The sequence below is a fragment of the Terrapene carolina genome, unplaced genomic scaffold (assembly GCF_002925995.2).
Source record: "Terrapene carolina triunguis isolate 2854851 unplaced genomic scaffold, T_m_triunguis-2.0 Scaffold103, whole genome shotgun sequence".
Classification (NCBI taxonomy): Eukaryota; Metazoa; Chordata; order Testudines; family Emydidae; genus Terrapene; species Terrapene triunguis.
Genome location: NW_020664454.1, coordinates 2,343,238 through 2,367,611, shown reverse-complemented (window position 1 = coordinate 2,367,611; position 24,374 = coordinate 2,343,238). Strand labels below are relative to the sequence as shown.

The window sequence follows — 24,374 nt, the reverse complement described above, 5'->3', positions numbered from 1 at the left end:
CTCCTGTGCCGAGATGGAGCCCCACAGATTTCAAGAGGTCTTCACACTAAGCAGCTTGCAGGACTGGGACCCCAGTCTCTCAACAAGCTCACTGCATTCTATGCTGTAATTTCCAAATAGCCCTCTTTTTCACAGCAATCCCAGTAACAGTGCCAAAAGCACAGCAGAGAACAAATTGATTTTTTAAAACATATTTTATTTAGTCATCCATAAAAAACCAACATTTTAACAGTACAACTGGTTATATTTTTAATTGTAACAGCTCATACAGCCAAGAATTTCAAACTCCATCAGCAGCAATGTGCATATATGAGAGAGAAAGAGAAAGTGTGTGTGTTCACGATAACCATAGTTACACAACATTAAAATCATGGTTGTACCAAAAGTTTGCAAAGGCAAATTATGAAGTAACAAATACAGTGTATAACTAAAGGCTATGAATACCCAAGTTAGAGACATACTATTTTGATTTAATATCTTTGCATATCCTTTCTTTATTTTTTTTTTAATATTGCCTTTTAAAAGCTAAGTGAACCAATTCTCGCTCAGTGCAGAGTATCCTACAGATAATAGGTGAAATCATGGCTTTGCCATGAAAAAAAGGGCAGTCATTATTGTGCTGCCCCAGGAGCAGACTGGAAGGTAGATTATGACACAATCACAATTTGTTTTCCAGTAGCCCTGCTCCAAGGTCTATACCTGGCACAGCATACATCCTCTGGAGCGCTGACACAGCTGTGCTGGCCTGCACATTGGAGTGGAGGCTGAGCCTGGGCCCCACCCAATCCCCACCCTGTTGCACTCATGTATGCGGATGGAGGGGGATGTACCTGCTCTGCACTGGTTATGTCTCCCCCTGGACTGACACACACAGTATGGACAGCATACATAGGGCCTTAAGGGGATGACTTATATCCCTTTACTCTCCCGCATGGCAGCACCAGCAAGGTTGCAATTTGGCCCAGTATGCATCACAAAGTGAATGACCAAGTTAATTTTCCATTACTGCCTTATCAGTGGTTTAATCTGCATTATAAATGTCCATCTATCACTAAACAATCATTGGTTTAGCATTGAACTAGAACATAAAAAAGGAAACCCCCCCCCTCATTGGCAATTGTTTTATAACTGTTTTCACATTATGCAGAATGCAAGAACATACATTTCTCCACAAGCCCAACAAATGTTAAAACAACAACTTTAAGTAGTTTGGACCAGATGTGGACTCAATTTAAAAAATATTGTACCATATGCAATGTCAAAATGTTTCCATGCTCATGAAACACAGTTAGGAAAAGGGCTTGAATAGTAAACCCTCTGAAGATTTTTCTAATGTTATTTCTTCTTCAGTTGGTTGAAGGGGTCTTTTTTTTAAAACCTATCAAACTAATCCAGCTAAAATGGAAAGCAAAAAGTCAGAGCCGTGTTTTGTGTATTTCAAACTTTCACCTCACAACTGGATTTTAGGTTGTCCCCTACACTTATCACCAATATTTATTCAAATGGACCTTATATAACTAAATTATTAATGTTGACAACGGGTCCATTAGTTTCCCTCCCCCCACCCAAAGAATAGAATGGTCTGAAATGGCCCATATCTTCTCCAACTGAATACTTATAAGGCACTAAAATTAACCATAATAAAAAGTAAAATAGACCCCATGACAAGTAACAAATTATAGATAATACTTGTCTATATGGAATAGCAGCAGAGATTTTCAGTAGTCTAGGAAGCCAAAATGTTTCCTCTTCAAATCATATTAATTAAAAAAAGAAAAAAAAGAAGATCTCTAAAACTCATGACCACTCACACATTTATAAACAGAATCAGTACAGATCAGATAGGCACAAGCAAAATGGATTTTCTTCAAACTTTGATATTCAGATCTGAAATTAAGACATTTGTCAATGACCATTTATTTACTTGCATTAGTAATGTGAGTTTAGTTTGAAGATGTCAGTAACCATCTCTAAACTGTGTTAACTTTTGACTTCTCTTAAGTTTAAACCCTGCACCAGTTACCGATTTGAAATAGACATTTTTAAAGTCATAATTAATTTGAAAATAATTCTCTCAACTTTGGCACCTAATTTTGTGACCTTCTTACCTGCCTCAGATGTACACTGCAATAAATAACTGATTTACTTAAGTATCTTTGTCTTTCTAAATTTCCCCCCCTACAGTTAGAAATATGTAAATTTACATCTACATCGCTATGTCTGCAACTAAGCTACAAAGAGAGGTGGTAGGCTAGGACTTTGATTCCTGAAATGAAATTACTATGAGTTGGGGAAATTGTTTTAAAAACATACTAACAATTATTGAATGTGAATTTATAAAATAGAAATCTGTATTTTAACATCAACATGAGCTTATTTGGACAGTGATAAAGCTTTTATAAGGATATACTGACTACTACAGGTAAATCCATCCTTCCCTGATTGCTTATTTAGGTTATCCAGACTCAGTGCCGTGCTGCTTTGCAGATTTTATCATACACCTCTGGAAAAGCATTCTTGCAATTCATTTGCTCCCTCAGCTTGTGGTACAGTGAACCATCAAACATATCCCAGAATTCCTCACGGTTCATATAGCAATCTGCATACAACATCTGGAAACTGAAAGAAAAAGGAGATAAGGAATTAAATGTTAATACTGTTGCAAAATTTCAGGTAGGAAAAAAATGAAGCTATAAATTGTAAGGATACACTGCAAAATATTTTGAAATACTTTTTTTAAACAAATGTACAGATTAATTACTATAAATTATATTGGATAATTATTCAGCTAGTCTGATGGCTGAACACTGACATCTCTTTTGAAAAAGCGGTCATGATGTACAATGGAAAGGCCAACAGAACATTCCATTATCACTTTTTGGTGAGGTGGGGAGATAAGTTAAATATGAAAAAATGCTTTTAAAATTTATTAGTGTACTTCAAATGATTTCTTTCCCAGTTAGTTTCTTGAATTGTTTTAAAATTAGTTTTGCTATGACACTAATACAGAGAGATAAATAGCAGATACACAAAATTTGAATATGTTTGGGTAAATTCTATTGTCAGTTTAAATATTGTGGAATAGTTTATTTTTCTAAAAGAAAGGCTTCATGACTTTGCTACCAAACCATAGAGCACTGGATTTGGCATCAGTCTATGCAAAATTGTAGGTGAGGTCCCCAGCTCCGCTCTGGCTCCTTTACACCATGTAAGAGGACTAGTGCAGCACAAAGAGGCTCTAAAAATCTCATTTGTGGCCCAGGCAAAATCTCTTGGTGCATGACCAACAGAGGACAGCCATAAAGCTTTCCTTCCAAGGCGATTCCAATCAATGCTGCAGTCTACAGGGAAACCAGGAGAGGCTGCTGTAATGCAGACACACCCCTAAACAGCAGACAGGCTGTTAAATTTACCTGGGAGGCCTTTCCAGCCCCTAGAGCAGCCCAATATCTGGAGGGTTCAAAAACATCTTAAAGCCACCACTCCCTCTGAGATGCAAATTCTAAGCTACTTAGAGGCACAGCACAGAATCTCAACCAGCGTGTTTTTTGATAAGCAAGCAATGCTTAAAATTAAAAAAGACAGTCATACTGAATGTATAAAATCAGAATCAGTAATTAAATACTGTAATAATTGAAAGTTACGTAAATCTGATTAAGCTGCAAGGCAATAAGTTATATGGTGCTATCCTGAACACTAGGACTCTTACCCATGCACGTTTCTTACAAACTTTTCCATTTGTCTCATAGATGCCCTGGCTTCAAACTGCTTTGTTTTAGGCTCTCCATAAGCTCCTATATCTACATAGAGCTCCATTTCATCTCCTTTTGGGTGGACCATGCCAGGATTATTGGGTAATATGAAAGGACATAACCACAGTGGGTAAACCTGCAAAGATAATTTTGTATCACCAATTTTAACAGTACAATATCAGATGTCTGTTAATAAAGCATGAAAAAATGGAGAGAAAATTGCACTACTCTTCTCCAATTTTCAGTACAGAACTTATACTGATGCCCCTTTTAAATTCTGCTGTTCCAGCTAGTTTCACCTTATAGTAAAACTAAGGCAAGTTGAATAAGATACCAAAAAGCAAAAAAGAAAGTGCAATAATTTGTTGCATTTTCTGATTATCTATATCAGTGTTTCTCAACCTTTTTGTGCTGGCGAGCCCCTTTGGACTTAAAAAAAATAAATCATGATACTCCCCTCCACTCCCCGAAAAAATTGTGACCCCCCCCCAGCTAATTTATGCTTGTGGCGCAGGGCTGAGGCATAAATTAGCTTTCTGGGGCCCTCTGTGGCATGGGGCTCCATACAATTGCCCTGATTCCTATCCCCTAACAGCAACCCTGCTTGCGACCCCCCCTAAACTTCTCCGCAACCCCCCTGGGGGTCAGGACCCCCAGGTTGAGAAACACTGATCTAGATAATAAACGGAATAGCTTTAAAACGCTAATGAAAAACTGTCCCAGATCCCAAGTCATTAACTGAATATATATTTAGATTTAAATTACATGTAAAACCAAAGGAGTGAAAGGCATTTTACTGGTGACCGCTAAGACCAAAGTTCAAGTCCATAAGTCTGTATTTCTTGAAACAACTGAAGTCAATGACTTGGAAAGCAAGTGTTAATTCCCAATACTCTTTTCGGGGCTCAACTGATTCTGCAGAAATAGAAATCTGATTTCCAATTTTGCCAAGTAAACAGGATAAAGTGATAGGATTTTCTTTTAAAATTTGAGTGTTAAAGCTACAAAATCAGGTATTTCTGAATCTCAAGTTTTTCTTGCTTCATTTTGTTAGAGCATTTTCATTTTACCTGCCGCCTAATAGTATTTAATTAGCTGGCAAAATTCTCTCAAATTTAGCATACTGATGTATATTTTCTGCAACAGGCACTACTGCATACTAATGCCAATAATCACCATTCATAGGGCAATCTTCCATTTACCAGGTTTTAGAGAAATGTGTTCTTACATTCAGGTCACTGTGGAAGGTAATGATAGATTTTTCAAGGCTTTTCATTGGGACCAACATGTCTTGTACAACATGATGTTGCTCATACAGCTTTCGAATAGCTTCTCCTTGTGTCAGTTTTAATAGTGAGATTTTTGGTGGAACCATCCAGCCAAAGAGGTAACGAAAAACAGGGTTATTGCCAAAGGGAATGATATCCTTTAAGAGAAAATGGAAAAAAAAAAAACCTGCTAGTAAAATCACGTGAGCTGAAAAATCAATATTTCAGAATTTGGATTTTGAGAGCAACATTAAATCATATTTTCTTTCAATAGTTTTAATTTCTGATAGTCATGTTAGGCTACATTAATACAGGTACGAACAAGATGCAACCCTAAATTCAACAATGGGGACTTATGTAGTGTAAAATTCTACATTAATGCTTATTATGACAATAATTTAGACAATAATTCAAAGTGGTGATTCCACAGCAACCCTGGGCACAGCTGGGCACATTTAGGCAGAGTAAATTCTCAGCCATAAGTGTGCATTCGTGTTTTTGTACTGAATTTCCTGGTTTATCTTTTTAAAGTCCCAATTCAGGAAAGTACCTATTTTAGCTTTTATCAAGCATGTTCTACGTTTTTTAAGTGCTTTCTTGAATGTGGGCCTAAAAGAGAAATTAAAAAGGGAAGGTGCTGGTGATATTATAAAAATAAATAAAATAAATTAGTGGAGATATCCTATCTCCTAGAACTGGAAGGGACCTTGAAAGGTCAGCGAGTCCAGCCCCCTGCCTTCACTAGCAGGACCAAGTACTGATTTTGCCCCAGATCCCTAAGTGGCCCCCTCAAGGATTGAATTCACAACCCTGGGTTTAGCAGGCCAATGCTCAAACCACTGAGCTATCCCTCCCCCCCAAAATTATCTTTTACAGTCATACATTTGTATAAAAAAGTCAGAAAGGAATGCAAAAACAGACATTGTCACTAGAGAAATCCCTAAATCTGCCACCACTTCATTTGGATTTCTTTCTGTCTTAAGGAAAGGAGTTACTCACCTATGACAGACATAGGTGGCTCCTAAGGGAAAATAACATTGGCTGTGCAGTGAATATGTACAAAGTACCCCAAAACAAATATTAAAATCTTCTTTATGTCTAAAGTCTTACTTGGAGTTCCCAGAAGATACTCCTGGTATGTCGGTGGTAGTAATGTCTTGAGGGAATGTACTCTATTCCAGTTTGATTAGCCTTCAGATACTTCTCCGCATGCTTAAAAAACCATGGTTTGTAGTAGTTACCAATTCTGTTTATCTGAAAATAAAGATATGTTACATATCAGCAAACAAACACCAATATAAAGAATAATTATCCCTTACTTGAAAATTCAGTAATATAAATGTTCATGGTGCCCCCAGATTTTTTCGCTTTGGAATTACACTAAGGAAAGAACAGCCTTAATGCTAAGAAAGTGTTTGGGACTTTTTAAACATGGATTTTCATATTGCAGTGTGACCTTGTGGATAAAGCACTGGATGGGCACTCAAAAGACCTAGATTCTACTTCTGGCTCTGCTGTTGGTCTCCTGGGTGGCTGTGGGCAAGTACTTGTGCCCCGGCTTCCCCATCTGTAAAATGGGAATTATAATGCTGACCGCCTGTGTAAAGCACTTAGAAAGCTACTGAATAAACATTTAAGAGGAGCTAGGTATTATTAAGTATTATTTACTCCTGGGAAACTTCTGTGTCAAAAATTTAAAAATTCTGCACACAGTATTTTAAAATTCTGCATATTTTATTTGTCAAAATAACACAATATAATCATACCAGTTTCAATTATTTTGGAATTTTTTTCAAAATACCTCCAGCAAGTATGTCTGTAACAATACAAACAAAAAAAGATTCCCCCAGGAGTAGAGAGTTAAAGAAACCTCTGCACCCACACGGATCCTCACTGCAGGATCAAGTTATAAGTTACCAGATGGAGAAGAAGGCAGAGAGCAGGTTAATCAGTTGAGAGAATGCATTAGCTTAATGGGGTCTGTCCCCAATCTCTTCCCAGGGAGAGGTGAGGATTCTCCCTGCTTCTCTGAGGGCAAACAGACCCCAAGACCCATTTAGCTGCTCTTAACCTCCCACCCTTCTTCAGCTCCCCATCCCTCAAGATCCTTGCCCCAGGGACTGTTCCCCCTCAGCTACTTCTCCCACACTCACTGCCCCCTCCCTCAGGGCAGAGCCCTATGTCCTCACCTCTCCTTCCCCTGGAGCTTGACTCCTCTTTCCCACTCCCTTCCCCCTCCCCCTCTTCCACCCCACTGGGAGCTCTGTGGTCCCTCTGCTTCCCCCCCCCCCAGCACTGGGCCCCTCTGTTCCCCCCTTATCATTGGGGTACCTATGCTCCCACCTACCCACCCACCACGGGGTACCCTATGCTCCCCCCACCACCACTGGGGACCCTGTGCTCCCCCTTCACAGCCTGACTGATCCCTTCCTTGCCAGCCCCACCGCCAGAGGCCCTAGGACAGTGCAGAAAACTGACTGCGGAAGCTGCAGCCGGAGAACCTCAGCTCCTGGAAGAGTGAATCTGCCCGCACATCGCTGCAGGTAAGAGTTCTGCCTGGAGCTGGGGTGTGTGCCATGAGCAGACCTCTGGTGAGAAACTTGGCGGGGGGGGAGGGGAAGATGCCCCCCATCCCTCTCTAAATAGTGCTCCTGGCCAAGGCTTCCCCCAGTTTTCTCATTGCTGCTTGTGTGAGCCCCATGCCACTGCAGGATGGGCACCGTGATGGGGACATGGGGTGTGCATTGAGGCTGCCTCCCAGTGAGGACTACAGTCAACTGGCTGCACGGAGGTTTGGGGGGGGGGGGAGGGAGGCGGGAGGGAGGGAGGGAATCACCCTACAGCCCCCTAGTTCCCCCCCGCCCTGGACATGGACTCAGCAGTGAGCCTGCACCCGACCCTGACATGCGCAGGGGCCGGGCCTGCTGCAGAACCACCCCAGGGCCCTGTCCCTTTGCGCCAGGCGCACCGCGATAGTGAGCGAGAGTGAGTCTCGCGCGCTTGCCCAGGTCTGCCCCTCCAAGGCAGTGATTTACGTCTCTCTTGGCTGCTTGTGATGCGCTTGCTCGGGACCGCTGCCGATGGGGGTGCATGACCCCTCTCGCGGCTTCTCTTTGCTTCCCCATCAGGGGAAAACAAAAAAAAAATCTGCAGGGGACATGAGTTCTGCACATCTGCAGTGGCACAGAATTCCCCCAGGAGTAATTATTATAGTGTGCCAATGTGTGTGTCTCATAAGCTTTCCTCATTAAGGAGGAGTTAAAATAAGGTTTGGCCTGCCCAAAGAAAGTTGAGTATGGGAACTGATGTTACTCTGTTCTCAAGCCAGTAATGAACCAAATGCCTCAGTGTTTCTGTAGAGCGGTCAGCATTTCAGAAGAGTTGCCACTAAAGAGACCCATGGCATGTTTTTGTTAACATTAACCCTGATTTTCTAGTCAGATGTTAGTTTGGGTAATTGCAGTGTGACTATCTCCCTCCACATGTGTTTCCTATCTTAAAGCATTGTGTTGTTGCTATATACTGTTCACGTTGGTTCTTTTCTTCTTGGAGTTGAAAAGCAGCGGCTATTATGTAAGCTAGAGATAGGAAAAGACCTATCACTTTAGGAAATGTATGAGTTACAGCCTGAATTGATAGTTACCTGCAAAATTCGAATGTTAAGTATATTCGACCATTCCAGCAAATTCAATACCCATTAAAAATACACCTCTTGTACTGATCCTATTACTGTTTTGGTTTTACTGTCATGCACTGGAATATTTTACATGCAAGAGAACTAAAAATCTTATTTAAGAATAGGATTCCTTTTAGTTACCTGGCTGTCTTCAGCTTCGTCAGTCAAGACTCCTGTCATAATGACTGCTTCTTCCAAGGAGTACACCAGTCCTTCCACAAAGTTATTCTCTTTCTTTTTAGATTCCTCAGTAAATTTTTCACAGATCTTTTCCAAACCTCTCACAGGCTTGTAATGTAATTTTACATATTTCTTAGCAGGAATTATTTTTATTTCCGCAGCAACCAGGAATCCCAGAGTACCACAAGACCAAGGCACTGCATAAAATAGGTCTGAATTTTCAGTCTGCAAAAAGTACATCATACTAAATCAGATGTCTATCCATACAACAATTGAGAACATTGTAAATCATAGCAAAATAACATTTTATCTTACTGGTGTACATCTCACAAGGCTTCCATCAGCAAGAACAAGTTCGTAGGCCAAACAGGTATGTTGAAATAGTCCATAGATATGGGATGAAGACTCAATGCCAGTTCCCATGATCAGACCACCTGAACAAGAGAATGTAATCAACTGAAACATATTTCCCTTTAAAATGAAAATGGTTTAAGAACAGAGAGGAAAAATTAAAGAGGGCTTCTGGAAAATAAAGTCTTTCATGTTATTCCTGGTAGCAGTTTTAAAGAGCAGGTGCATGTCTAAAATATAACGTATGCAGTGTTGTTGTAGTTGTGTTGGTCCCAGGATATTAGAGAGACAAGGTGGGTGAGACACAATCTTTTACTGGACCAACTTCTGTTGGTGAGAAAGACAAGCTTATGAAAAGAGCTCTGTGTAAGCTCAAAAGCTTCTCTCTCTCACCAACAGAGGTTGAGCCAATAAAAGTTATTACCTCACCCACCTTGTCTCTATATATAATGTGTGATAGCAGAATACAAAACTCAGCAAGAATTTAAAATATATATATATATTTCTGAGAAACCGAGACTGAACAACATAGTAAACTGCATAAAAAGCTATTTAATATACAGCAAAAGACATGCTCTCTTATCATAAACAATCCTCACCTACTGTGAGATCATCAAGTTCTGGTACCACTGGAAGAGTCCAGCCCATAGGATTCAGATGTGCTGTCAACTGCCCCATGGTGACCAACGGTTCCACACGGACAACCTAAGAGAGAAAGCATTCAAGTATTAATTAACACAAATGTTGATTGCACTTCTTATTATCAGTTCTGCTCTTTAATTTAGACACTCAAGAGTGTAACTAAAAATAATTAAGAGACTGTTTCCCCCTTCCACCTACCACATCTTGAAAAGAAGAGTGAGGTTCAATCTCCAAAACATAAGTCAAACTAATCTTTCAGAGCTCAGCTTGTTAAACACGTTACATTTTTTTTTTTAAAAGCGCCATGCACTCCTTTCAAAATCTGATATTCATAGTGGGTTTACTATGGCATACATTTCATGGAAAAGTGTGTGCACACTTTGCAGGCTCATCTTAGTTGCACAAATCCTGCAATATGCATGAAGCTGGGGTTATGCAAAGGTGTACCTATGGTTGTACAACTTCAGTTTGTAACTACCCATGGGATTTACATAAATCAAGTACATGCATTATTTAAATGGAACCATTTTGATGTGCTGACTTGACACTAGTGCCTTGAATCAAGGATTTATCATAACACTTCAGAACAGGCAGAAGTGTCACCACTAGTGAGGAGAGGAAAGTATTCCAAAAAGTTTCAGAATCTCTATAATCAGAAATCAGATACAAAGGTGTTATAAAGGTGTACAACTCCAACTGATGTCAATGGGCATTGAGTTTTCTGACACAATTAGACCTTGTTTATTAAAGGATAATATAGTTAAATTTTAGATATTTTAAAGGTCTTCCTCATAATATATACCACACTTAACAAAAAGCCCAAACAGAGCATTAAATATATATTAATTTTACCATTATATTTGGAGTTTCCCCAAACCCTGTCTTCAGTACCTGGTGGAAAGTTCAGGAAGGATTGCTCTCTGATGATGTGAGGAGGACAAGGCACAGAATACCGAACAGTCACAGTCAGTGCTCCAGATCCTATGTTATGAGATTACATTCATCCGGTATAGATTCCTCCCTCTGCCTTTGTCTATACTAGAAAATTTTACCAGTTTAACTTGAAATCAATTTTAGTTAGTTAATCTAGCTAAACTCATGAAAATACCTAGTTTTAAGCATACTTGTTAATAAAGTCACTAAATAAAGTTAAATTGATACAAGCAAAGTTTAAAATCAAGTTAACGGTCTATGAGTTTGTACCAGTTTGACATCAATTTAAAAGTGAATTTAAATTGATGCAATTTTCTAGTATAGACAAAGGCTGTTTTGTGTGAGAGTAGTGTTAAGAAACCAGACTACTGCTGATGGAAAGGTGGTGCTGCATAAAACAGGTTGGAAGTGAATCCTCCCATCATCTCAACCAGTTTGTCAGAAAACATGGAAGTTGCACAAAAAAAGATAGTAAAGCAGTTCACATCTCTTTCAAAGCCATTGTTTCGGTATCTAGGCAGACATGGGACGACAACAGTGAACAGATTCACATTTGGAAGGTTCTTTGCACCTATTATAGTTGGAAAGTTGTTTTTTTAAAGAAAAGAAAAGAAAAGAAAAGAAAAGAAAAGAAAAGAAAAGAAAAGGATGAAATTTTGTAGAGAGTGGAGGGTTTACAAAAAAAGAACCAATATGACAGATGGGCTCAACCAGACCTGTTCACCTAATAGCCTTCCTACTGTGCATCTTGTGTCCACTCATTTCTCTCCCAGCAAGAAAAAACTCCCCTCTAGAATCCAAATATTTCCTGATCACTCAGAATATGGGTCTATTAAGATTGTCTGTTTCCCATGCAGAGGCACAATGCAGATGTCTTTGGGTTTCTAACACTGTAAGGGAATATTTAAGTCCAAAAGGACTAAAAAAGCAACAACGCTTTTCACATTAAAAAAGGGTGACATGAGAACATTCGCTCTTGGATTTGTATAATTTTTTAATAAGTGGGTTTCAATTACCTTCAGGGAATTTAGTGTCCTTTTAAGCAATAACCATAATAAAGCGTTGTAAACTTTAGTACTAAATGTAAAAATTTTAGTATTACCTGTCTTTCAATGTCTACCTCTAGAATGTCCATTAAGTTGATCACTATATTCTTATGAATCTTCTTGTACTTTCCAACACGAAGTGATACTGTTAGCCAGCCAGGTCGGCCAGTACACATGTATGTTTTCCCGCCTTCATTTTTCCATTCCTGCACCTGTAAAAGGTTATTGTCATAGTTCAGGGCAATGCACCTGTATTCCTCCTCGTGGTCCAGCAAGGGCACCCATTCTTAAGCTTTCAGCTCCCCAGCTGTTGACTCCACTAGGGCAGAGACATGCATCTCTCTCCCTCCTAACCAGGGTGTTTCGAGGCTGCGCATCTCCCAGCCTACATTGTGAATTTCCCAGCAAAGTTAGACTGCCTCTGCAGACTTGCTTTATTTTTCTCCTCAGAGATGGTAAATAGGGTAATTGCCACAATTAAGTTATCACATAGCTCTTTCTAAGCAAGCACATTTATTATTAAGGAAAAGCATTAACTATAGAAGAACCTAAAATCATGGTAATAAGCTTACCCAAGATCACCCTCTTACTTCAACCAGGGCTCCGGCCAGCAAACAGTTGTTAGCTCACAGCAAGCCCACTCATGTATCTGAACACCCCTTCTTTATATATATTTTTTAAATCTGTCCTCATGTAACAGGTGATCAACAGATAGAAAGGTTCTCTCTCCTCTTTGCCCCAACATCAAGGCAAAGCTTCAAAAGGCTGAGTTCTTCTATAACCAGAGTAATTGTATTTGCATACCCTTTCTCCTAGAGATTTCCTGGGAAACCTACTTAACTTTAAAAGTTCATTCTTGTCTTGGCCCCTTATTTCAAACAGTCCTTTAAAGCTCATAACTAGGGCTCCGTGTCTGTCACAGAGGTTGCAGAAGTCACAGATTCCATGACTTTCCGCGACCTCCGTGACTTCTGCAGCAGCCAGTGCAGCTGATCCCGGGGCGGCCCAAGCAGCTGGCTCCAGGGGCCAGCTGTACTGGCTGCTGCTTAGGCGGCCCTGGGCAGCTAGCCCCGGGGACCACCTGAGCAGCAGTCCCAAGGGGCAGCCGGAGCAGCCACTGCTCCGTGGCCCCCGGCCGGGGGGGCCCCCCCCCCCCCCCCCCCCGGGACTCCCTCCCGATCAGCGCTCCCCCACAAGATTTAGTCATGGGTATTTTTAGTAAAAGTCATGGACAGGTCATGGGCCATGAATTTTTGTTTATTGCCTGTGACCTGTCCATGACTTTTACTAAAAATACCCATGACTAAATCGTAGCCTTACTCATAACACTTCCCAGGGTTTCAGATGTTACATACAATACCACAATAATATATAAACGTTTGCATTTTTAATAACATGAACTCCTAAGATACTTAAAGCTAGTTCAATAAAGTATGTTGGGGATATTGCAGGAAACTGCCATCGCTGTCACAATTATGATTAAACTGATGCTGTGAAGTACAAAAATCTATAACAAAACTGTACGTGAAAACCTCCCCGCCCTGCCCCAATTTGATAGTGTTTAACTATATTATTCTACATATAATAGAATCCTGAAAGTATAGAACTGGAAGGGACCTCAAAAGGTCATCTAGTCCCGTCCCCTGAACTCAAAGCAGGGCTACGTATTAACTAGACTATTCCAGACAGGTGTTTGTTTAACCTGTTCTTGAAAACCTCCAATGACAGAGATTCCACAGCCTCCCTAGGCAATTTATCCAGTGCTTAACTACTCTGACAGTTAGGAAGTTTTTCCTAATGTCAAATCTAAACCTCCCTTACTGCAATTTAAGCTCATTGCTTCTTGTCCTATCCTTAGAGGTTAACGAGACCAACTTTTCTCCCTCCTCCTTGTAACAACTTTTTATGTCCTTGAAAACTTATCGTGTCCGCCCTCAGTCTTCTCTTCTCCAGACTAAACAAACCCAACTTTTTCAATCTTTCCTCATAGGTCATGTTGTCTAGACTTTTAATCTTTTTTGTTGCTCTCCTCTGTACTTTGTCCAGTTTGTCCAAATCTTTCCTGAAATGTGGTGCCCAGAACTGGACAGAAAACTTCAGTTGAGGCCTTATCAGTGCAGAGTGGAATGGAAGAATTACTTCTTGAGTCTTGCTTAAAATACTCCTGCTAATACATCCCAGAATATTAATTTTTTTGCACAGTGTTACACTGTTGACTCATATTTAGCTTGCAATCCTCTATAACCCCCAGATCCCTTTCCGCAGTACTCCTTCCTAGGCCGTCATTTCCCATTTTGGATGTGTTAAATTTATTGTTCCTTCCTAAGTAGAGTACTTTGCATTTGCTCTTATTGAATTTCATCCTATTTACTTCAAACCACTTCTCCAGTTTGTCCAGATCATTTTGAATTTTAATCCTATCCTCCAAAGCACTTGCAACCCCCTCCCAGCTTGGTATCATCTGCAAACTTTGTAATGTACTTTCTATGCCATTATCTAAATCACTGATGAAGATATTGAACAGGGACCCCACTCAATATGCTCTTCCAGCCTGATTGTGAACCACTGATAACTACTATCTGGGAATTGTTTTCTAACCAGTTATGCCACCCACTTATAGTAGCTCCATATAGGCTGTGTTTGTTTGTCTTTCTGTCACTAGTGTGGTTTGAATATTCCTATTTAAAATTTTAATAGTATTTAGCAGACATGTTCAAAAATGATATATACTAGCATATGAACTTTTTAGTAGAATACCTCTGGTGGTTCTAGTTATCTGAATGTAGCAGCTATAATAAATCCATACGCCTGAATTTTAGTCATGAGATTCAGAAAACGACTATCAAATAATATTTTAAAATCCACAGGATAGATGGCAGAGGGGCAAACCATCATTGGCATAAGTAGGCACCACTCCATGAAAATCAGTGAGACTGCATCTGATCATACACAAAAAATCTGGTTTATAGTCTCAAAAAGAACTGACATGGGGGGCAGGGTGAAGCGGAGGAATCTACATAGACAGATGCATGTGGTAAGTGTACATTTAGACATCTAGTATGATTAGGATTTAGAGAACAAGAATCACAGGGAAGTAATTAGATAATATAGCCCACTCCTGAGGACTACAGAGGTTGGAGGATACTCCAAACAGACTAATATCAAGGTGTACCTATCATATTTGAGATGAATGTAACAAACAGGAAAAATGGAGGAGTCAAGAATGACAGAACTGCCATAAATATTATGCAATAGAAATAAAATTCCAAACTCCCTTCTAGAAGTCATGGCAGAAGTCACAGAAGAAAAAGAACAAACCCTACTGTGATGTGGCTGACCAGGTGCCTGCTCATGCCAAGGGACCTAGGCCTCAACTGACACTGACAAATGCATACCTGGAAACAAGTCTGGCTCAGTTGTATGTTAGTATTGTTAAAATAGGTATTAGGTTTATAAAAATATGTTAAGTGTTTACACTTTATGAAATGCTTTTAAGTGGCTGCATGCAGTAATCGCACTTATATCTGTATCACATGTTATAATGAAATATTTAAGTGTTTGCTTGGTATCAGTAAAAGTCTACACTCAAACTGTAAACCCCCTGAGTCAGGAGAGAAGCATTACCAAGTGTGAAATACTAATTTACCACAGGAGGTGTTATCTCCTGCCCAACAAAAGAAGGGCTACAGATACCAGACAAACCATTGTAGAACATCAGAGGACAAAAGACTTTGTTGATTGCTCTCCCCACACCAATGAAAAGGAGACATGCATGGGGGCTTGTCCCACCAGTGTGGGCTCTGGGAGAAGGGAATAAAAATCCCAGATACGAAGAAAGTGCATCTCTATGCTGCTTGGACTTGGGGCAGGCAAGATTTCCAAGCATAAGCAAGGGATCCCCAGCTACTTAACCTGGTATAGCCCTAGATGACACATGGAGCTTGCATATTACAGCAGCTTCTATTACCTTTTGGAACCTAAGACTAACTCATTTGTGCATGTATGTTTACTTGCTTTAACCTTCTAAATAACCCTTATTTCTTTTTCTTAGTTAATAAATCTTTAGTTAATTTATTCTAGGATTTGCTACAAGTGTTGTCTTTGGTGTAAGATCTAAAGTGCAATTCACTGGGGTAAGTGACTGGTCCTTTGGGATTGAGAGTAACCTGAATATTATTGTGATTTTTGGTGTTAAGAGACCATCTGTCACAAAGGCAAGCTTGCCTAGGTGGCAAGATAGACTGGAGTACCCAAGGGAACAGTGACTTCATGGTTAAGCTGTTACAGTGCCTGAGAAGTTTACACTTGATGGTTGGTTGGTGAAATCTAAGTATAGAACTGTAGTGAGGCAGTGTGGCCCCCGCCGCCCCGGAGGGGGAAGAGCCCGTCCGGAGGCCGGAGTGGGTGGAGCTAGGGAGCTCTGAGCCCGCCCCTCAGAGGGTCAGGCGGCGACCAGGAAGTATAAAGGCTCGCCCTCAGAGCTCAGTAGAGGCCCAGCCGCCGGAGAGACCAGACGTCTCTAGCCCAGCCTGCGACTGGGAAACCCCCACGGCCCAAGGCGGCCGCCCACACTTGCCAGGCCTGCCCTGCGCCCGCTATCCAGAGGAGTTGCTGGACCTGCCCTGCGCTTGTTACCCAGAGGAGTTGCCGGGCCGGACGATCAACCCCTACCCCGAAGAACCCATGGTCCTGGATCTCCCAGAGGCCAACACCAGGACCCAGGTAGGCCCCGAGGGGGAGTGTGGAAGTAGCCCGGGGGCAGCCGACCCCGGTCTGGCTGCAGCACTGCCAGAGCCTATGTCGGTGTGTTGCGGCCAGGATCCCCACTGACAGCAGCGGGTCTTCTGTCGCTGCTAGGGCCCTGGACTGGGACGCAGTGGAGTGGGAGGGCCTGCGTTCCCCCCCTGCCACCCAACTCGCGGGTGGCAGACTCCCCCTCTCCCTAGCCTGAGGAGGCTGGGCCCTATTGGTGTTGCTCAGCCCTGACTGAGGGCCTGAGCTCCTGAGCCAGCGTTTGTTGCCCTGCCCTGACCTAGGGCCTGGGCTAGCTATGGTTTGTACTGCTATTTGCTCAGCCCTGACTGAGGGCCAGAGCCCGGACTTAGCATTGTTGCCCCGCCCTGAGCCAGGGCCGGGCTTACCGTGTTTCTTCCGGTTACAGCAAGGGCAGCCAAGGGAGACCCCCCAGCTGGACAAATTCCCCAAGCTCAACGGTGTGCAGTGAGCCGGTGTGGCTCCCTGCCGCCCCGGAGAGGGTCGAGCCCCCGGCAAACCCTTGTACAAGAACTCACAACCAGTTTGGAGTTTGTGCCCTAGTTTGTAATGGTCTGCCCTGAGGTTGGCACTCACCCTACTTAGCCACTCCAGACAGCCTGACCTACTTCCATTCTCAATTATCTATTTGAACTAATAATGAAATGTAGGATGTTCAGATATGAAGAAAAACAATATTAATACACAATATTAAATAAGCCATCCAGCAAGGGATAATAGGCATACAATGATTTTTATAAGAACTGTATTAGAGACCAGATTTTGAATTTTCAGTTAATTCAAGAGCTCTCATATAGAATCCCAAACTCAAAGCACAGAGAAGGAAAGAAAGAAATTTAATGGAGTTTTAGGTAAGAGTTGTGTAACCTATGGCCCCAGCCCTGCAACTGCATCAGCACAGAAGGATGCAATTCTGTAATCAAGTACTAATTTCATACAGGAAAAGAAAAGCAATTGGTGGGAGTGTCGAAATCATCTATACAAACATCCCAAAGAAAGACTTCAGCGTGGAACAAAGAGACTGTACAGGTTTATTCATTTTACGGTATATGTATTTATTAGGACTAGCCATGTATCCACAGTGATTTTAAAATGTAAAGTACTATATGAAAAATATAAGTTATTGGCAAGGTAAGGATATGTAAATATATACTTATGTTATTTTAGTAATAACAATGTACATTTATTGTCCGTAATCTAACTTTTTTGCACACCCATAACTAAGGCTATGATTTTGTCACGGAATCTGTGACTTTCAGTTGTGACTTCAGCCAGTGGCGACAGGGAGCTGCAGGGTCCCCCCACTACCTATGGTTGCTCGGAGCTTGGAGGTCCCATGCCTTGGGCAGTGGGGATACCCCACAGCTCCCGGCCTCTGTGGGTAGCAGTGGCCCCGGGGAGCTCCCAGCTGCCATGGGCAGCAGGAGGCTCCAAGCCACATTGGGAGGACCCCACAGCTCCTGGCTGCCGTGAGCTCCCGCAACTCCCAGCTGTTGCGGGCAATGCGGGCCCCGGAGCTCTGAGTGGCAGGGAGACCCCGGAGCTCCAAGCCACAGGCGGCGGGGGACCCTTGAGCTCTGAGCCGGGGCCCATGCAGCTGCCCACCTGCTGCAGGTGGTGTGGGGACCCCGCAGTTGCCCATTTTGTCACAGATATTTTTAGTAAAAATCACGGACAGGTCACAGGCTTCCGTAAAACAATTTTTATTGCCCGTGACCTGTCCGTGATTTTTACTAAAAATATCTGTGACAAAATCTTAGCCTTACCCATAACCTAAGGTTGCTTTAGTCCGAACTGGGGAAGGATTTAGACTAACAGTAATCTGTGCCCAATTTACATATTACTCTTACATCTAATAGAGAAAGAGCAGGGAGACAGTCTTTTGTTCTCACTAATGTACACAGTTATGGGTATGATGGCATATTGCATTGTTTGTTTTGTGCAGCAATGTAAACTGCAGCGTAAAATAGAGATGCATTGATACAATTTCATTGTCTTCCTTTCTTTTTTCTTAATATCCTCTTGCTGTAATTGGGCACCAAAGACTGGATTCAAATGTGGACTTGCAAATGAACATTACAGAAAGACAGATAAACAGAGAAGTATTCACCGACTCCAATTCATAGATTCGAGGCCAGAAGGGACCATTGTGATCATCTAGTCTGATTTCCTGTGTAACACAGGACATACAACTTCCCCAAAATAATTCCTGCAGCATATCTTTTAGAAAAAGATCAAATCTTGTTTTAAAAAATTGTCAGTGATGGAGAATCCACCCCAACTCTTGGTAAATTGTTTAATTAACCTCACTATTAAAAATGTATACCATATTTCCAGTCTGTATTTGTCTAGCTCAGTGATACTCAGACTGAGGCTTGCGAGCCACAGGTTGCTCTTTAATGTGTCTCATGAGGTTCTTTGCAGCACATGATATTAAAGCAGTGTGATTTAATTATTAACCAAAGTTATTAACCAATCAGGATGCTTATGGTTATTAACTAATTCTAGTTGATAAAATAATAATACTTGGTCAATCATTTTGCTATGAGAATTTTATATATAAACTAAATATTTCCCGTCACACTGTTTAAATATGAATATAGAGTACTGTAGTAAATGAAACAATGAATTCCCACTGCTGTGGCTCTTTTGAGTAATGCTGATTGCTAATTTGGCTCCTGAACCACTGAGGTCTTTGTTAAGCCCTTTGTTAAAGCTATTACATAAATGACACCATCCCCCCTCAACCGGAAACATATCAAGCTGAAAAAAATCCATTATTAGTGTCGTGCTATGTGGAGCAGCTCATGATTGTGAATGTCGACCTCAGAGCAGACTGTCAAAAAGCAGGGCAGACACCCCAAACTGGCTGTATATTCTGTGATTAGATTTTCCTAATCCAATAACAAATGTGAACTCCTGAAGCACTATAACGATCTTACCATGGGGTCACAGACAGTCCCTTTTGGGCACTCTAGTCTATCTTGACACCCAGACAAGCTGGACTTAGTGATAAATGGTCACTTATACCAAAGATCACAAAATATTCAGGTTGCTCCCAGTCCCAAGAGAAACACTTACCCTATGCCAATTTGTACCTCAGATCTCACACCAAAGACATTTGTAGACAATCCTATATACTCCTAGGGTAATTCTGCGCCAAAAAATGTAAAATTCTGCATATTTTATTTGTCAAAATAACACAATATAATCATGCCAGTTTCAATTATTTTGGTCATTTATTTCAAAATACTGGTCAGCAAGTATATCTGTAATAGAGACAAAAAAAATTCAAGAAATGGTTTTTTTGACAAATAGATTCCTTACTAGGCAAATTAATACATAACTTTGAGCAATTCATTTAAACTACAATACAGAAACATATTTCCTGTAGTCCTCAGAAACAGTGCAAAGGCTTGGGGGAGTCAGGGGTAATGGAGTAGCTGAGGGAGAGGGAAGGGGCTTGGGAATGAATCGGGAGGATTGTTGGGTGTGCATGGGAGAAGTACGGAACAGGTTTTTTTGGGGGGAGGGATTGTTGGGGAGCCTCCCTCATGCAGACCCTGACTGAGCCTTAGCCTCTCCCATTCAGTCAGGCATATCTGCCCCATCCCCATGTGTCCCTGCACCCTCTCCCTTTCCCGCCCCCCCCCCCCCGACCCATCCTCGTGTGGTCCCTGGCTCAATGCTGTCATCCCACTAGCTCCTGAGCCCCTGTCGCAGTCTGTCCCTCCATTAGCCCTTCTGAACCCCAGTCTGTGACCCCCACTCTGTCTGTTACCCTCCTTCGCCATATCCTGTGCCTCCTAACCTGGCTCCACAGGCAGGATGCTGTGATGAATGCAGCCAGCTGCTGACTGTTACAGCTAGTCAGCCGCTGCTGTCTATTCTGGTGCCACAGTGGCCTCTGGTGGGTGAAGGGTAGAACTGCAGCACTTCTCAGGCAGAATGTATTTTTTGAGCAGAAAAAGAATTCTGTGCCAGACATGAATTTCCCCAGGACAGGGCCGGCTCCAGGCACCAGCTTACCAAGCAGGTGCTTGGGGCGGCCACTTCAGAGAGGGGCGGCAAGTCCAGCTGTTCGGCGGCAATTCGGCAGACGGTCCCTCACTCCTGCTCGGAGCGAAGGACCTCCCGCCGAATCGCCACTGCAGATCGCAATTGCGATCGCGGCTTTTTTGTTTGTTTGTTTTTTGTTTTTTTGTTTGGCTGCTTGGGGCGGCCAAAACCCTGGAGCCGGCCCTGCCCCAGGAGTATCCTATAGGAAACTAACTAAGGATTTATTAACTAAGAAAAAGAAATGAGAGAGTTATTTACAGGTTAAAGCAGGCAACGTATCTATACAAATGAGTTACAATCTAGTTCCAAAAGGTGATAGAGTTGTAGTACTCTGTCAGCACTAAATGTCTTTTAAGGCTAACTCATGTTGACCTTGGGCATCTCTGCTTTTGTTTCCTAATTCCAGCCCTGTGAGAGTCCAAATGACAAAGAGATGAAGAATGTTCATGTTATTTTGTTCATCCAGAATTCACGAAGCACCTTTACAGGAGTCAGAGGGCCATTAGTCCAATTTTTGTATCGTGATGCTTCACAATGCTCACTTAGGTTTGATAATCCTTCTTGATGGGCAGGGGAACCACTCCTCCTGCCTCAGTTCACAAATTCAGAGCAGGCATTTTTACAGTTGTAAAAGGAAACCTACATATTACCTTATAGCATGGGATCCAGACATTACAAGTAAGATTAATGCATGCATCAACTTACAAGCATTTTGTAGAGTCTAAATACAACTTTGCAAGTCTAACACTTATCTTGAACAATACTAACATATAGGTGAGCTGGTCTGGTTTCCAGCTATGAATTTGCCAGTGCTCAGCTGATAACTACAGCCGTGGCATGAGCTGGTACCTGATACACCAGTATTGCAATTAGATTTATAAAAAGGGTGCCTATCTAAACACTCGGGTGTCCTTTCTTTAAAAATGCACCCAAAGTGCTACAGTACAATTTAAGATAACCCAGCATCAGAGAACCAGGCTATTTCTGAAATGTCAGACTTCCCTGGGAAAGGCTTGTGTGGTCTAGTGACCCTGTTGTGAGCTATGCCAGTGGGAGCTTTAACTCCTGGTAGGGCTACCCCACCTGGACAGGTCCTGAGGTAGGGACCAGACAAAAAGCAGTCCTCTGTCCTCCAAATTGGGGTTTGAACAGTCGGTCAACAACCTATTCTTGTAAACAAGTTTAAGAATTAATAATGTAAGAATAAATTTAATTTTAGAATGAACAATTCCTTACCTTTGCAATGGCCCTGCTAAGTTTTCAACTGCCTGGGAAAAATGATAAGTTTTGAAAGATGCCCTGAAGGTTATGGAATTCAGACTGTTTTGGACCAGCGACACGAGTAAATTCCAAAATTGAGGAACTCTCATAGAGAGCATCCTATCAGCAGCTCCCTTGTTTATATCCACAAAGCTCCAGCTTGAGCACCGGTGCTGACCTTAGCTATGGCAGTATGTCATGGGGAGAGAGACGGAGTCTCTGCACCAGCTTCTAACAGGAGCCAGGCCAACATGTGCCTCTCAGGCCCCATCTGGAAGTTGGAAAAGATCCTTTCTTAAACCACAACAGCTAGTTCAAGTTAACTAACATGGTCTAAAAAAAAGGATTTTATTATCATCTAAGATTGAGCTTATCACCAAAGGCAGTCAGGGTCTCTTCCCCCAACCCCCCGGCTTTCTCCTCCCTCTTGTCACCCCTTGCACCTCCTTCCCCATCGATGTTTCCCCTCACCCTCACGCCATGGTCTCCTTGCTCTCACCTGTGCCTGGATGTGGCGGACACGCTGGCCGTGCTGCCGAGGGGCACTGTGCAGCCTCCACACGGCCCAGGCCCGCAGTTGGTAGTAGATGTCGAAGAGGACAGAAAGGGGCAGCAGGAAGAGACAGACGAAGACCCAGCGGTGATGGACCAGCAGGTACTCCAGCCCCTTGTGCCGCACCCACAGCGCGAGCAGCAGGAGCCCAGCACCCAGCGACAGCAAGGGGTCCATCTCGGGCCCCTAGAAGACCCTGCCTGTGCCCTGCAGCCCTGCCCCGCCCTCAGCTCCTGCCCCTCACAAAGCCCCGCCCTCCCCCCCCCTCCCCCCCCACTGACCTGTGCCCCCACCCCTCGCAGAGCCCCTCCCTCACCCCCCGACTGACCTGTGCCCCCACCCCTCGCACAGCCCGTCCCTTCCCGGCTCACTGACCTCTGACCCTGCCCCTCACCCTCCGCCCTGGCTGAGCCCCGCACTCAGCCCCGACTGTCCCTGTCGCCTCTTTGCTCCGAACCGCTCGCGCGCTGCCAGCCGGCTGCCGCCTGTCACTAACGGACACAGCACGGTACATTTACACCCTCCGGCCCGCCCCCGCGCCAGCCCCTTTCTCCTCATTGGCTGGGCCGCCGCACTCCGCGGTGAGGAGAGGGGAAGGCACCGGCCAATGGGAAGATACGGACGGGATCGGACCAGGCGCTGCGCGACGGGATTGGCTGGAGGCAGAGCCTTCTGCCGCCGATGGGGGTCGGCCGCGGGCACGGGGGTGGGAGGGGAGAGGAGTATTTGTGAGCCGGGGACGGAAGGCGGGGGTGATGCAGCCTCTCGGGCGGGTCGGGAGGGCCGAGGGGGAATGGGATGGGGGGAGCGGAGGTGGGGGATGGGGAAGGCTGAGAGGGCTTTGGGGACGGGGAGGGTCGGGTCAGGGAGGTTTGGGGGATGGGGAGGGCCCAGGGGGGCTCGGGGGGGGAGAGCCAGGGGACATGGGGCGAGGGATAAGGGATGAAAGGGCCAGAGAGGTTTGGAGGATGGGGAGGGCCCAGGGGGGTTCAGGGTGGGAGAGCCAGGTAGGGTGACCAGATGTTCTGATTTTATAGAGACAGTCCTGATTTTGGGGTCTTTTTCTTATATAGGCTCCTATTACCCCCCCACCCCTGTCCCAATTTTTCACACTTGCTGTCTGGTCACCCTAGAGCCAGGGGACATGGGGCTAGGGATAAGGGATGAAAGGGCCAGAGAGGTTTTGGGGGATTTCGAGGGCCAAGGGCGGGTTGGAGTGGGAGGACCAGGAGATATGGGGATAGGGAGACACAGATGCGAGGGCCGGGGGCTTGGATAGGGCCAAGGGGGTTTGGGGGACACGGAGGGCTGAGGGGCAGTTGGGTGATGGGGAGTGCTGGGGGGGTGTTGGGGTGGGAGAACCATGGACATGGGGATGGAGACTGGATAGGCTGGGCTGGTACCAGCTCAGGGTGAGGTGGGGTGATGACGCTGTATGTGGGGCAAACTGCTTCATGTGCTCCTCACAAGCCAGACAGCCACATCTCCCTGGGCCCCTCATGCGATGGACCCTTTGACATCAGCACAGGGAATCACCATGTGGCAGAACATCCCTCATGCTATAGTAGGCTACCCCAGAGAAAACACTCCTGTCCTTGGCATGATGCCATGAAGTGGCGGCAAAACATCCCCAGGCTGTGCCTCTCCCCCCCACCACACCCCCGTTAAGGCCCAAACATGGGCTGTAGCATGTGACAGCCCAAAATGAGAAATTCAGACACACACAAATGAATCACGTGAGAAACTTAAAATGCGGTGGGATTCATTCCTTTAGCATACCCCTCCCTCCCAGAACCTCGGTGTAAAGATTTGCTATTCCTAACAATAATTTAACAACTAAAGTGAAGAGAGATGAAATTTGTGTGGAATGTAGGGAACTTT

General features: G+C 43.5%; 1 protein-coding gene across 1 annotated transcript; it reads right to left on the bottom strand.

Moving 5' to 3' along the window:
• Positions 1–205: 205 nt before the first annotated feature.
• On the bottom strand, positions 206–22,709 carry LOC112120562 (delta(24)-sterol reductase). Its single transcript, XM_026651861.1, has 9 exons — positions 22,440–22,709; positions 11,905–12,060; positions 9,827–9,932; positions 9,192–9,310; positions 8,838–9,101; positions 6,131–6,274; positions 4,981–5,178; positions 3,710–3,888; positions 206–2,619 (listed from the first exon to the last, which is right to left on the bottom strand). The coding sequence occupies exons 1-9, from the start codon at positions 22,668–22,670 to the stop codon at positions 2,466–2,468; spliced, it is 1,551 nt and encodes a 516-aa protein (XP_026507646.1). The 5' UTR covers positions 22,671–22,709; the 3' UTR covers positions 206–2,465.
• Positions 22,710–24,374: the final 1,665 nt, after the last annotated feature.

What these genes read in the sequence shown, in the direction of transcription:
- LOC112120562 (XM_026651861.1), bottom strand. Translation starts at nt 22,670, where the DNA reads ATGGACCCCTTGCTGTCGCTGGGTGCTGGGCTCCTGCTGCTCGCGCTG. An exon ending in ACTTGATGATCTCACAGTAG is followed by an intron (nt 9,311 to 9,826) that starts GTGAGGATTGTT and finishes TCTCTTGTTCAG; the next exon opens with GTGGTCTGATCATGGGAACT. An exon ending in GCCTTGTGAGATGTACACCA is followed by an intron (nt 9,102 to 9,191) that starts GTAAGATAAAAT and finishes TACTTTTTGCAG; the next exon opens with ACTGAAAATTCAGACCTATT.